Below are 13,589 nucleotides of genomic sequence, written 5' to 3' on the forward strand. Positions count from 1 at the left end.
TTGGCCAGATGTCACTTCTCTCCAGGCTGCGTGCTCTCATTGGTTCCCTTTCACAGGCTGAGCCTCCTGGAAAGCCGTGAGCGCATGGCGCTGGGGTGGTGACCCCTGGGGTCATACCCCTCTCTTCCCATCAAGTCGCCCAGCTCAGCCCAGGCAAGGCTGTGGGCAGGTGAAGCCGGCCGATGCATCTCACGGGCTTTGCCAACCCAGGAGTGTGTCTGGCCTTGCAGACTCTCACCTTTGCTCCACTTTCAAGCCCGGCAGAATGAAGAAAGATGCCTCGGAGCCACTGTCAGAAGCAGGAGGCATGTGTTTGCCAACTGGGTAACTAGTTAAATGTGTGATTAATCTTTTAAATGAAAATTTAAAAATAGCCTTGATTGGGGTGATTCAGATCTGGCTGCAAACATGGCATTTTAAGTCACTGAAGAGCAATAAGAGGATTGATTACCAGACGAAATCCACAAAGCAGCTTCTCTTGCGAGCAGTGTCCCCGCAGGGGGTACTGGGTAGGACTCTCGTTTTGGCTGTTCTGCTCAGGCCCTTGCATATAAGCCATGAAGAGGTGTTCACCTACCTGGTTATTTTAAACATTCTGTAAGTTGTTAGCCAGATAGAACTGGAATGGGGTTGTACTTAATAGGCACCTAGAAAGGAAACAAGCACCGGGTAGACCAGGATGAATACGTTTGTTGTATAAGTTAGAGCAAGTAGCCCTGAGTTCCCTGGACAACTCTCAGACTTCTGCTAAACGAGGAGGAGAATTATGGCCCGATTCCAGCCTCACGCCTTCTCCCGCGCCTCATTTTGCCCTTCAGGTTTTTTCTTGCCACCTGTTGGCAACTCCCTTCCCTCCCCCAGGCAGGGACATTCAAAAGCTGCCTGGGGGGTCTGAGGAAGGCCAGTGACCCAGTTTGGCCGCTGTATCAGGATTGTCTGTCTGATTTATTCATCTCTCACCTGGGAGGGCACCAAGTCCTGTCCCCATCATTGCCTGTCCCCAGCGCAGGACTTCCATGGCTCTGTGGTGAGTGCTGGAGGGAACACCTCCTTCCGCTGAGTCCCAAGGTTATGCCATTGAGTCCTGGGGGGCTGGAGGGGTCGCCAGGGTTCTGATCTCCTCCCAGGGCTGCCATCGCCGCGTTCCCACGGGCTGGCGCCACACTTACAGGAGAAAAATGCATGTTAGGACCTGAAAGAAGTACGTGGCACTCACAGGCCTTTGCAGGCTGTCTTCCTTTGCCTTCCCCGTGTGTGTGAACATGAGAGCCGTGAAGGCTGCTGGGACTCTTGCAAAGAGTGTGTGCGTGACTTGGCCCCAAACCTCTGTTGCTTGGGGCACTTGTTAATAAAACCCTGTCTGCCAGGAAACCAAATTCTTTCTACTCTCCTTTTTGCCACAAATAGCCCTACCTTCCCAGTTACTATTCGAAGTAACTTTTAAAAGCAATAGGGGAAAAAATGAATAAACTATATTAGCTATCTATTGTTCTGAGCCAGAACTGGACAGACGTTGGAAATTTCCAGAGTTGTGAAAATTTTAACTGTGTGGGGAAAATTATTTTTGTCTCTTACTATTAAAATTATTCAAAAATTCAGTTACTATAAAAATATTGTTACTAAAAAATATTTGAAATGTTCCTGTTACTATAAAATGATTCAAACTATCATGACAATAAAACTGCGCCAATTTGTAGACTTAATAAAGTGCTCTCCAAACATGATGTTTACTGGGTCTTCTTTAGTGTGTGTGCAGAGTAAGATGGTGCTTTTTGTTAAATGGATTTGGTCTCTTTTTTGAGCTCTGGATTCTTAAAGGAACATATGGGTATCAGAACTGGGAAGGAACAGAGATTTTGCCCTCTGGTTATATGCCTGATAACCATGTTTCAGTGAGTGACGGATTGCATATATGAAGGTGGTCCCCGTAAGATTATAATGGAGCTGAAAATTTTCTCTTGCCTCGGCTCTGGCTGGTGTGGCTCAGTGAACTGAGCGCTGGCCTAGGAGCCAAAGGGTTGGTGGTCCGATTCCCAGTCAGGGCACAGGCCTGGGTTGCGGGCCAGGGTTTGAGTTCCACGATTAAAGTATGTAGTACCAGTTGGAACAACTGGCATTGACTGTGCTCACCATGTAGTAGTGTTCCAAGGACCGCATTCTTTATAATCACTCGTTGTATGGAAACTGAGACACAGGAAGGTGAATTAACTCTCCAGACAGTAAGTACCCAATGGACTGAACCAAGATCCCATCCCAGGCAATCTCACTCCAAGGGAGCTGTTGGATCACTCTTGCTGCTGGGGGCCAGAACGTCCTTCCCTGTGTTTAATTCATTAATGCTCCTGAGCCGAAACTCACTGTGAGTGGTGCAAGTGTCTCTGTGGGAGTCTCCGCATTTCCTATTGCTTCTGTAACAAACGGATTTAGTGCTTACAACAATGCAAATGTGTCCTACAGTTCTGGAGAAGTGGGCACAGAAGGCTAAAAGCAAGGAGCCTGCAGAGCTGCGTTCCTTCTGGCAGCTCCGGGAGAGAATTCATTCTTGCCCTTTTGAGCCTCTAGAGCAGCGGTTCTCAACCTGTGGGTTGCCACCCCTTTGGGGGTCGAATGATCCTTTCACAGGGGTCGCTGAAGACCATCGGAAAACACATATATAATTACATATTGCTTTTGTGGTTAATCACTATGCTTTTTTTTTTATAAAGTCATCTGTTTATTTTTAACTTAAACACTTCATAAAAACTTGCTTAAAGACTTAATAACATTTTTAAAATGCCTCTTGTGATAGTTTCTTTGATGTAAGAATTCTGTAATTCACATAGTATATATATAATTGATTTTATTCCTTCCATTTGGCGTAAACTCATTCTTTTTGCATTGTTTCTTGTTTCTTCTTTCTTTTTTTTTTAACAGCCTTTTCTTGTTGCTGTTATCACCGTGGAAGCTCTCCGGCACTTTTCCATTTCCACGTCCATGCAGAGTAGCATGTTTAAACCTCCGCTCTCTTGCCTCCCTCTTTCACTCACAGGGACCCTTGGGAGTACATGGAGTTTCCCCAGATAATCCAAGATAATCTCCCTCTCTCAAACTCCTTAACTTAACCATATTTGCAAAGTCCCTTTTGTCCTGTCAGGGGCCAGGGATTAGGATGTGGGCACACTCACATGGCCAGTTTTGTGCCTGCCCTGCACGGTAAGCCTAAAGTGAACGCCAGGTCCTACAGAAAACTTTCAAGTTCTCCTCTAACTTATTAAACTTTTTCCTCTGGTTCCTTTGGGAAGGTGTGTCCTCCACAGGTGCCTGTTTTCCAGGCTCTGTCACTGTCCTCTCACTCTCCAACGTGACCTTCTCTATTCTCCGTGGCATCATGGGGGAGCATCTCAGTAGCTGCCAATCACTCAGTTCTGATTGGGGAGGTCATTTCTGTGCTGTGGTGCCCTCCAGCTCTCAATGCAGGACCGCCTGGATTCTCAGCCTCCTTATAAACCGCCTTCTTCCTGCAAACCGCATGGATCTCCTCTCCTCAAAACCGCATGGCGAGAGCCTCCTAAAGCGGCCTGGAGAGCCCTCTCAAAACCTCATGGAGAACTCAGCTTTAATCTGCATGGAGAAGGCCCCTTCACCAAGCCGCATGAAGGGGGCACAAGAGAGAGAGAGCGAGAGCGCGAGACCATCACTATGCTTTAATTATGTTCAACTTGTAACAGTGAAAATACATCCTGCATATCAGATATTTACATTATGATTCATAACAGTAGCAAAATTACAGGTATGAAGTAGCACCAAAAATAATTTTATGGTTGGGGGTCACCACAACATGAGGAGCTGTATTAAAGGTCACGGCATTAGGAAGGTTGAGAACCACTGCGCTAGAGGCTGCCCGCATTCATTGGTTGTGGCTCCATCACTGATTTACAGGATTACACTGAGCACACCCAGATAATCTAGGATCAGTTCCTCATCTCATGACCCTTAATCATACCAATAAAGTCTCTTTTACCTTGTAGGATAGATAGTCATAGGTTCTAGGGATTAGGACGTGGACATCTTCTGGAGGTTGTGTGTGTGTGTGTGTGTGTGTGTGTGTGCATTATTTAAGAGTCCAACAAATTTCGGGGCTGGAAATGAAACTCTCAGGAATATTCTAAGTGCATTTCCTTCAAGCATTGCTAAAAGTAGGGCTTGCATTTCCCTTGGATTGAAAACAAGTGCATAAAAGCAATTTGGACCTTGGACTTTGGGTGTTAAAAAAAGAAAGCCATAGAGTAGGTCATACTCTGGGAGAAAAAAGCCAGAGGTCTGATTGAGAAGGTCCCGGGCATGTGACAGCTCTAGGTGTGCCACCCTTGCAGGAGAAGCCCTGGTATGTGGATGACCCCAGGTGTGCAAAGCAGCATAAGGCACTCCCACCGATTGGCGGACGGACCCAGCATTGCCCATGGGACCTGGAACACAGCAGGCCTGTGATGAAGGGGAAGTGAGGGAACATACCCAAGTTGGAGGCTTGGCAAGAAGGTGGACCCCACAACAGAATCAGTCAAAAGTACGTGGGAGTCTGACTTGGGAACCACTCTCCTATAGAGAACGGATGTCAAAGTGGGCTGCAGAGATAACATGGATGATGCCACCAAGCTTCATTTGCAGCCTGGATTGTTTCTATGGGAAGCCCGTTGGCAGATTTTGTAAAAAAAAAAAAAAAGAAAAGAAAAAAAATTATTTACATGGGCAACATAATTTCACTATAGGAAAAAAAAATTGGGCTAAAGATGTCAATTTCTATTACCTATCCTTCACTGGTTTCTGATCCTGAATACTGCTTTCCTAACAATCCAATTTTGGCTTGTTTGGCATTTAAAAGTGCCCAAGAGGAATGCCTGTTCCTATGTGAATTAGTTTCCATTTTTCAGTCTCCTTGAATGTTCACAAAGGCTGTGGGCTGTATTACACAGTTGGCAAAGAAAGATTAACCTTTGTGTCTCTTCATCTTGTGGTGACAGAACTTCTACGTGGTGACACATTCAGAGAGCCGAAGCAGGTGCTCTCTGCCCAGCAGTGGCTGTTCAGCTGGAAGCATTCTTTTTGTGAAGCCTTACTGGATAGGCTACAACTTAATTCCCCATTTTAGCAAAGGTGAGGAAATGGCCAAGAGCCAGAGCTGGTGAGCAGAAGCATCACCAGGACTAGAGATGAGGCCTTCTGATTGCTAACTGGCCAGGGGGAGTGGGTGAAGTGCGTATGTGATCCCCATTTGTGCCCAGACGAACGCCCGTGTGTCCACTCATGTGGTCACCCTCTGGTGCATAGTAAGTCCATGGGCAGGACAGCTTTGGGGTCAAGAGCCCAGGTTCAAGGTCTTAACTCAGTCAGGCTCTACCACCTAATTGCTCAATGACCTTAAGCAAATACAGTTCCCTGATATTTAAAAATGAGGATAACAACAGAACTTACCTTAGGGCGTTGTGGTAGGATTGAATTAGTCCAAATAAAGTTTAGAGCTCTTAATTGTTCAACAAAGGTGATAGGCTTTAAGACTTAATTGATTTTTACTTTGAGATGACCAACAGAATACAAATGGACTAAAAGTAAATGGAAAAAATTATACAAACCAATATGAAAAAGAGCACACATGCAATAGAAGAGACTATAAAGTAAAATATCGGTACCCTGAAATATATGAACGTGAAAATTGGGTGCAAAAATATTATAAGGAAAAGGTAAACAATAAACAGATTGCAATGTATTTGATAGCCAAAGAATTCAGATCCTTTATATATTACAAAGTCTAACAAATCTGCAAGAAAACACCGAATGCATATATCAAGAGAAAATATATACATCAGATGATAAATATATACATCAAGTAAAAGGAAGTCCTGTTTCTCAATTATGAAAACTGCAAAGAAATCATGATGAAATGTATAATACACAGCGCTGGTTAGCATGCAAGGAACTGGGTGTTAATTGGTGTATATTGGCTTAACTTTTTTGGAGGGCAATTAAAAAATATGTACCAAGGGGTAAAAATGTCCATAAAATGGACATTAAAAATATCCACCTGATCGTTCCACATCTAGAAATTTACTAGACATATATGAAGTAATTCAACACAATTATTTTTAAAGTGTTAAAATGACAACCCAAAGTCCCAACAAAAGAGTAATGCTTAAAATACCTAGTTCTCTATGAGATATCTTTAAAGAATGTTTAATGACCTTAAATCTCAGGCAAACAGCCAATGAGTCAAAAAGGAAACAGATTTCTGGGATAAGCCCAAATTCGGAAAAATACGTGTGTGGGTAGACCTGTATTTAAAAGCGCGGAAGAAAAAAAAGCCTCTATGGAAAAAATTATGACGTTAATAGTAACGATCTCGAGATGAGGACCGGAATTATTCTTATTCCCAATAATTTCCTACAATTTCCTCAGGAGGAAAACACATTATATTGGAGAAACTAATCGATCGCTTGAGTGACTGGGTGAATGGACAGCGTTAGAAGTCTTAGCCACTCCCCGGCTTCACGCTCCCTTCTCCGCCTCCGATGTTCTGGCCTTCCCAGGCCTTTGAGCCTATAAAGTGAGAGAAATATACGAAATTACCTGGGGTCTTGTCACTGTAAAACTACCCATGTCTTAAAGTTTCCCGATGGCATTGGGGGGGCGGGTTGCTTTGGAACCCCGAGCTCTCAAAGGACAGCGCGGCCGCCTCCCAGCCCTGCGGAGCCGCACAGACGCGCGCAGCCGCACTGCGGCGGTTCCCGCTCCGAAGTGGGTCAGAGCCGCAGCCCACTCCACCCCGGCGGACAGGCGCCGCGCCGCTCTCCATGTCACCGCTGGGGCTTCTCATCCACAGGGAAAAGGCCAGAACTGCGGCTTTCAGTGCTCCTCTGCGTCCCCCGGTAGCTAACCTCCGGCCCCCGTACGCTCCCCCTCCCCATCCCCACTCCCAAACTGCTCCTGTTCCAGGTGTGTTTTCCTAAACGTACCCTAATCACAGAGACTCCTCAGGTTGATCAGTAACAGGGCGCTTGGCAATGTACAAGCTACCTCGCACAATTCCGAGTTCCAAATAGAGCCTAAAAGGTGACCTTTTGGGCAAAGTAGCGTTAAAATTCAAGATCTTTAACCATCACACTTTTGTTAAATTCCTTCCCAAGAAAGCCGTGAAACATCTACCCCGGGTGGCGCAAAAGGTGTACGTGACGAGCCAGCCAGGAGTCGAACCTAGAATCTTCTGATCCGTAGTCAGACGCGTTATCCATTGCGCCACTGGCCCCGTACTGCTAGAAAACTCGCTGCAATGTCAATTACCCCTTACGCAGCTTCAACAGGCTCCCCGACACAACGACTGCATTTCTGCTGCGACGTCAGCCTACGGCTCCTAACGCTCCTCCTTTTCCCCTGCACACTCACTCCGCCAATCCGCAGCGGCGACGTCATCGCGCTCCAACCGACTGCATCGGACGGCGTCGCCTGCGTACGCACTAAGTTTGTCCACGGCCGCTCCCCGTTCGCTCGCCGGCCTGGAGGGGCGTGGAGAGGGGCGGGGCCAGGCTGGGTGCTGCGGCCGCCGTGCCAGGGTGACCGGTGGGGCTGTAGCCGAGGTGGCGGCGCGGGGCGGGGCGGGCGGAAAGAGGAGGAAGGAGGTGGTGGTGCAGGATGGCGGCGACGACCTACGAGCGGCTGAATCTGTGAGTCCCGCGGGCGGGGAGCCGTAAACCTAAAGGGGCGGCAGGTGTGGGCCGATGGCCCCGGGGAAGGTTCCCGAGTCCCTGGGCGGCGGGCCGGTGGGGGAGCCCCTCGTACTCTTCCCCTTCGCCGCCCGGCGCGGCCGCCCCAAGGCCCCGCCCGAGCGTCCGCAGGCCCGGGAGCGCCAGCCTCGCCAGTCTTTCCGCGTCCCGCTCGGCCTCCGCGCCTCGGCCGGCAAGCCGAGGTCGGCGGTGGGGTGCAGCCCTGCACGTCCTTCCCCACTTTTTTTTTTTTTTTTTTTTGAGAGGTGGCGCCTGAATTGGTCCTTATCGCTCAGCAGAGAAAGTTTCTTCTTATTTAATGGACCCCGAGCAGCACGTTGGCGTCCACGCACAAATCGACACACCTCGGGGCATCGGAGCCTGTCTGACCAGTCTTCGAATGCGGGGGGCGGGGAGGGAGGCGAGTGAAGTGCAGTCGATACTCTTTAAGATCCCGAAAGACGTACTTGGCCTTAAATATTATACAGATCAAGTGTAAAGCAGGTTCTCAAGTCCAGGGTGATAGCCCGAGGCTAGTCTGGAGGGTTCTGGCATTGCAGGTTGACGTTTCGATTAAGGCCAAGGCCAAGTTCTTGAGGCTTTGAGAAATAGGCTCAGGGTGATAGAGTTGGAAGGTTTTTGGCTTGTCCTGGAGAAATAAAAACATGTATCTCCCTTAGCATCACCCTCTGGCCCCTACACTGGCCTGTGAACGGCTTTGTCCTGCTCACTTCCTGTGGAATGCCTTAGCTCTAGATCGAGAATCAATCCAGTGGCTGTCGCCTGAGAATGTCATTGGCAGCGGAAGCAGATGTAACCTTTGAGGGGCTTATCCGTGCCCGCAGAAGCTAAAATACCTTGGTGCTCAGACACAGGGATCACGCTTCCTTTGCAGGGATATGCAGACATCAGAATGTGGCGCGGGCCCTTCGCTGCTCCCCGGAACCTCAAGCTCACTTAACTTTCTTGAAGGCTCACTCTAAAGTTAGGGATGCAGACAGAATTGGGCACGGGGTCGGGCGGACATCGGATATTTTGTTGGGAAGATGAAGGTTACTCCCTCCCACCCCCACCCCCGACCCAGTCCTTTTGCCGCCTGTGTTTGCTGTGCTGTAATTCTCCTCGCAAACCCCAGCTGCACATTCCCTCCCGATCTTCCCGGCCAGGTTTCCTTGCTTTCCCCCAGTTCCCCTTCTCAAGGTGATCGATCGCCTTGTTGGTGAATGAGTCCATCCGCGTCTCTGACAGGGTGCTGGCGGGGCCGCTGTCACCTGTGCTCTGCTGGCTAATTAGGTTATTGCTGTCTACCTGATAGTTACTACAGGGTTTAATACGATCCTACCTGGAGTCTCAAATGTGTTTAAGTAATACGGAGCCTTGGCCTGATGCAGCGCGGGGTCGGGTTACGGAATGCAGCCGAATTTTCCTGCGGGAAAGATTGAATGGGAGGAGAACTTGAGCTGCCAAAGGAGCACTAAATTCAGTCCGAAAACGAACAACTGAAAGCTCCGCATCCATCAGAGAAAGGACATCTTGGCCCTTAAGTGACAACGCAATCAATGGGAGAAGTGGAAACTGTAAATTTGGGAGAAACGCAAATCTGGGGTTATCGTGAAAGCCATTCTCTCATTTGTCAGCCCTTACAACTTCTTTCCGTGACAGAAAGTTGGAGTGCTTGTGGGAATGGAAAGATCCAGCGTTTTTGCACCTTGTTTGGCTTTACCAAGGCGGCTGTGGGTCGCAGTCTTCCCTCTTACTCCTTCCGTTGGGCCCTTTCTGCTGTGAGGCGGGGGCCCCAAGGTTTTTCAGTGTGTCCTGATCCCAGGAGTATTCTTTTTTAGACGCCTTTGGAAGCGGAAGTAGTTTCCAACCCGTATTACCATGAGTAGGACACAGTAGCTGTTCTCCAAAATGTGTCTTGAGCTGTGTTTTAAGAGAGGTGCGTAGAGGAGATAGTTTGATCATCTTTTATTACAAAAGCATTGCTACTGGGTTTGTTTAGAGATTGAAGTGCTTGGGATTTTAAGTAACTCGTTCTCCACCGCGCCACGCGTTTTCTGCAGTCCGTCTCTACCCTGCTCTGCAGTTCACCCTCCTCGTGGCTCTGGTGCCACGCGCTCCTCCCCTGCTTACAATCTCCAGTTCCGTTTTATAAGTCCGTAGGAGTAAGTCCCCGTTTCTTAGCCACCTGTACTTTTAGCCTCTTCACAGTCTGTGCCTTGATTTTATTTCCCAGAACTGCCCGGTGCTTTTTTCCCCTCTTTCTACCAGGCTTGGCAGTTTTTGTTGAGCTTCAAGCTTCGGCTTATTGCGGTCCTTCTATGCAGAATGCATCCTTCCCATCTCCCCTCTTTACCTGTGGTCATATCCATGACAGAGCTAGAGACACAGGCCTTTTGAGTTAGGGCAGGCCTGGATTCAGACTCTGACCTTGTTATTTGCCTTGTGTCCTGGCCGCGTTGCTTGTCTCTCTGAAATGGGTTTTCACCCATAAAATGAGAGCATTACTATTTCATAGGATTATTATAAGGATTGAAAGACAGCATGTTTGGCAGAACCAGGGTACTTAACAGACACTCACTTTTTCTGAGCCTTTTTTCCCCACATCTTTCCCTTCACTGAGCTGGCAGACCAGTCTCCTGTCCCTGGGACGAGACGTCGAACGTCTCTGTGGTTTGCACAGTCTGCCTCTTAGAATTGGGGAACAGTATCTGCTGTCTGGCGGTCCGTGATCGGTGCCCAGCACTGTTTGTGCGACTCACTTCACCACCTAGAAATGCTGAACTCATTATATATACTTCGTTTCCCCAGCGAGGTTGCAAATGTGTGGAGCATACTAGAAACCCCTTAACCTTGATGTCTTCTCCACTCCTCCTCAGCACCTAGTAGAAAACCTTGTGCAGAGCAGATCCTCAGTGAATCCCCTGAGTAAATGAAAGGATCATTCCAGTGTAGAACACGTACCAGCACTTCAAAAATTGAACAGTCTGGAATATTTTGGAATGTAGTCTTTTGAAGCAGCAGCAACTTAAGTCACTTCCTGTACGTATATTAATGTCTTTCCAGTGGCTCTGTGAGGTCATCAGTGGATACATATCCTCCATCGCTGCTAAAGGCAGGGAGATAGTTGCCCTTGGCCTCACAGTCAGGTCACAGAGCCCAGCCATGGCAGCGCTAGTCCTGGAACACGGCAGGCCCACAGTCTGGTGATCTTTCCATTACAGTGCGTTATTCAAATTACCTTGTCTCTTATCAGATTGCTCTCGCCCGAGTCCTCTGACATGTCGTACAGAAATGAGTCACTTGTAATTGAAAATAGTTGACATGTTTTTATGGATTTTTAATAGAGAAAAGAGAATTTTGATTTGTTTAGAATTTAAAATTCACACTTTTTAAACATCCAGGCAGTTCTAAATAGCCTATTTTGTGGCTCTTTTCCTTATTAGTCATCTGTGTATGGGTGGGTAATGTCAGACAGTGATAAATTTGAAGTTACAAAATAATTAACAAAAAATCCATTATTGGAAACACTCAAAAGCGTTTCTTTTGAAGAATTTATTTATTTATTTTTAGAAAGGGGAAGGGAGGGAGAGAAGCATCCATGTGTGAGAAGAACGTTATTCTGTTGCGTCTCGCAGGCCCCCACGCACACCCGCAACCAGGGACCTGGCCTGCCGCCCAGGTATGTGCCCTGACCAGGAATCGAACCAGTCACTCCCGGTCTGCAGGACAACATGCAGCCCACTGAGCCACACCAGTCTCGGTTCAAAGCCTTTTTTTTTCTTTTTCTTTTTCTTTAAGGCTCACTGAAATAGGTGTCATCCTTTAGAAAGTCAGGCTGCGAGCAGCTTGCCTCTGAAGAAACATTGTTTCCTCCCGTAGGAAGTTGCCTTTCTTCTTAAAAGATTGTCATAGCTGTGGGGTCAGGCAGGGCAGGGATGATTCAACCCTGAGAATAGATGTGAACTGAGCTGCGCTGTGACGCAGGCATCTGCGGTCTGTCTGGTCCAGTGAACGTTCAGATTATTCACACATCTCTCTGCGAGGAAGGATGGAGGGAGGCTAAGATGATCTTCATAAGTTTAGGCACGGATGATAGGGAGTTTGTATCTCAGGCACCGGCTGGGCGGGGGCTCGGGCTGGACAGTCCAGGTTAGTGCTGGGCCGCATTGGATCACGTGCTGTGCTTGTCTTAAATGCATATTCCCGAGCCACACATTAGGCCTCCTGAGGCCTGGCAGCCTGCAGGTTCAGCCAGCTGTCCTGCTAGTAGTTCCTTTGCACTCTGAACGGGTGTTTTAGGGCCGGGCTGAGCTAAGGACCGGAGCGTGCTGGCGGAAGAGCATTCTTTAGAGGGCCCGGGCCTCCGGGAGGTTTTGCTGTGTGTTAGACCTTCATATTAGGTCTGCTCTTATGAAGGAGACTGGTTTTGGGAGAGAATGGATTTTAGGATGGACAGAGAATAGGAAGTAGATGGCACCTCGGAGCTGAAGACGAAGGTGGAATTAAAATGAATTGCCTTCCTAGAAGTATCACATTGGTCTCTGGGACTGGGTGGGGCTCCTGGATTGTCTGGAATGAACCTGGGTTATAGGAGAGGTGCCCAAGGAGTCACTCAATGAGGGACACGCCGCTGGGACCCAGGGGGAGGAAGGATGAGCGGTGGTGGGAGCACCTTCTGGGTGTGGGTGTAGGAGACTCCCAGGACCCTCCTTTACTACCTGAGTTTGTACTTTTTGCTTAGCCGGGCTGGTAAACTGTTACGCCTGTACGTTTTCAACTGGAGATATGGTAAATGCGATCATTAAGACTTTGGTTTAATTCTTTATGTAAGATTTTTGAGGAAAGACTTTCTTGCAACAGTTTTATGACGTGACAATCACCATGCTCCTTTGCAAGTAGTAATTTTATTGTTGTTTTTTTAAATTGTGGTAAAATATACGAAGCATAAAGCCGTTTTTAGGTGTACACTTCAGTGGCATTAAGCACATTCACATGATCAACTATCAGCACTGTCCGTCTCCAGAACCCTCTTCATCTTGCAAAACCAAAACTCCGTCCCCGTTAAAGAGCTCCCCGTTCTCCGCCCGCCCCCCTCCCGGCCCCTGGCGCCCACCACTCTACTCTCTGTCTCTAGGAATTTGACTCCTCCAAGTACCCCACATAAGTGGAGCCACACAGCATTGTCCTTGTGACTGGTTTATTTCACATAGCATAATGTCCTCTAGGGTCATCCGTGTTATAGCGTGTGTCAGAGTTTCCTTTTTAAGACTAGTATTTTATGTGTGATCTGCATTTTGTGTGTTCATTCATCTGCCAGTGACTACTTAGTTTTCTTCCATCTTTTTGGCTTTTGTGAATAATACCGCTGTGAACATGGGTGCACGGATACCTGTTTGAGGCTTTGCTTTCAATTTTGAGTATATACTCAGAAATGGCTTTGCTAGGTCATAAGCTAGTTCTGTTTTTGATTATTTGGAAAACCACCATACTGTTTTCCCATAGTGGCCACATCTTTTTATAGTCCCACCAACAGTGCACAAGGGTTCTGATTTCTCCACATCTTCAACATTTGTTATTCTGTTTTGTTAGCTTTTTTATTTATTTTTTAAATAATAGCCATTCTGATGGGTGTGAGGCCAGCAAATAGTAATATTTTTGAAGTAGGTTAATTTTACCGTGACTTGAAAGGGTTTTGAGGAGGTCGTTTCCTGAACTATGTAAATATTACATGGGGAAAAAAAGGTATGTTTTCAGACACTGGAAAATCATATTGCCAGTACTGAAAGAAAATAAAAATGACATCTGGTGTTTATATTATAATTATGTTGCCTTGTTAAAAACTTAACAAGAGTAATTTTT

At 47.3% G+C, this 13,589-nt stretch overlaps 1 protein-coding gene and 1 non-coding gene across 2 annotated transcripts in view; one reads left to right on the forward strand and one right to left on the reverse strand.

Moving 5' to 3' along the window:
- Positions 1-7,200: 7,200 nt before the first annotated feature.
- TRNAR-ACG (transfer RNA arginine (anticodon ACG)) lies at positions 7,201-7,273 on the reverse strand. The gene has a single exon. It is a non-coding gene; the product is annotated as a tRNA-Arg (tRNA).
- A 335-nt stretch (positions 7,274-7,608) lies between these two features.
- The window catches only part of SACM1L (SAC1 like phosphatidylinositide phosphatase), a 38,957-nt gene continuing 32,976 nt past the window's right edge, over positions 7,609-13,589 (forward strand). The window contains exon 1 of the mRNA XM_090284628.1: positions 7,609-7,688. Coding sequence (XP_090140754.1) covers positions 7,657-7,688 — 32 coding nt within the window. The 5' untranslated portion in view covers positions 7,609-7,656. The remainder of the gene's footprint in view (positions 7,689-13,589) is intronic.

The sequence above is a fragment of the Furipterus horrens genome, unplaced genomic scaffold, assembly GCF_987537825.1.
Source record: "Furipterus horrens unplaced genomic scaffold, mFurHor1.1.pri manual_scaffold_7, whole genome shotgun sequence".
Lineage (NCBI taxonomy): Eukaryota > Metazoa > Chordata > Mammalia > Chiroptera > Furipteridae > Furipterus > Furipterus horrens.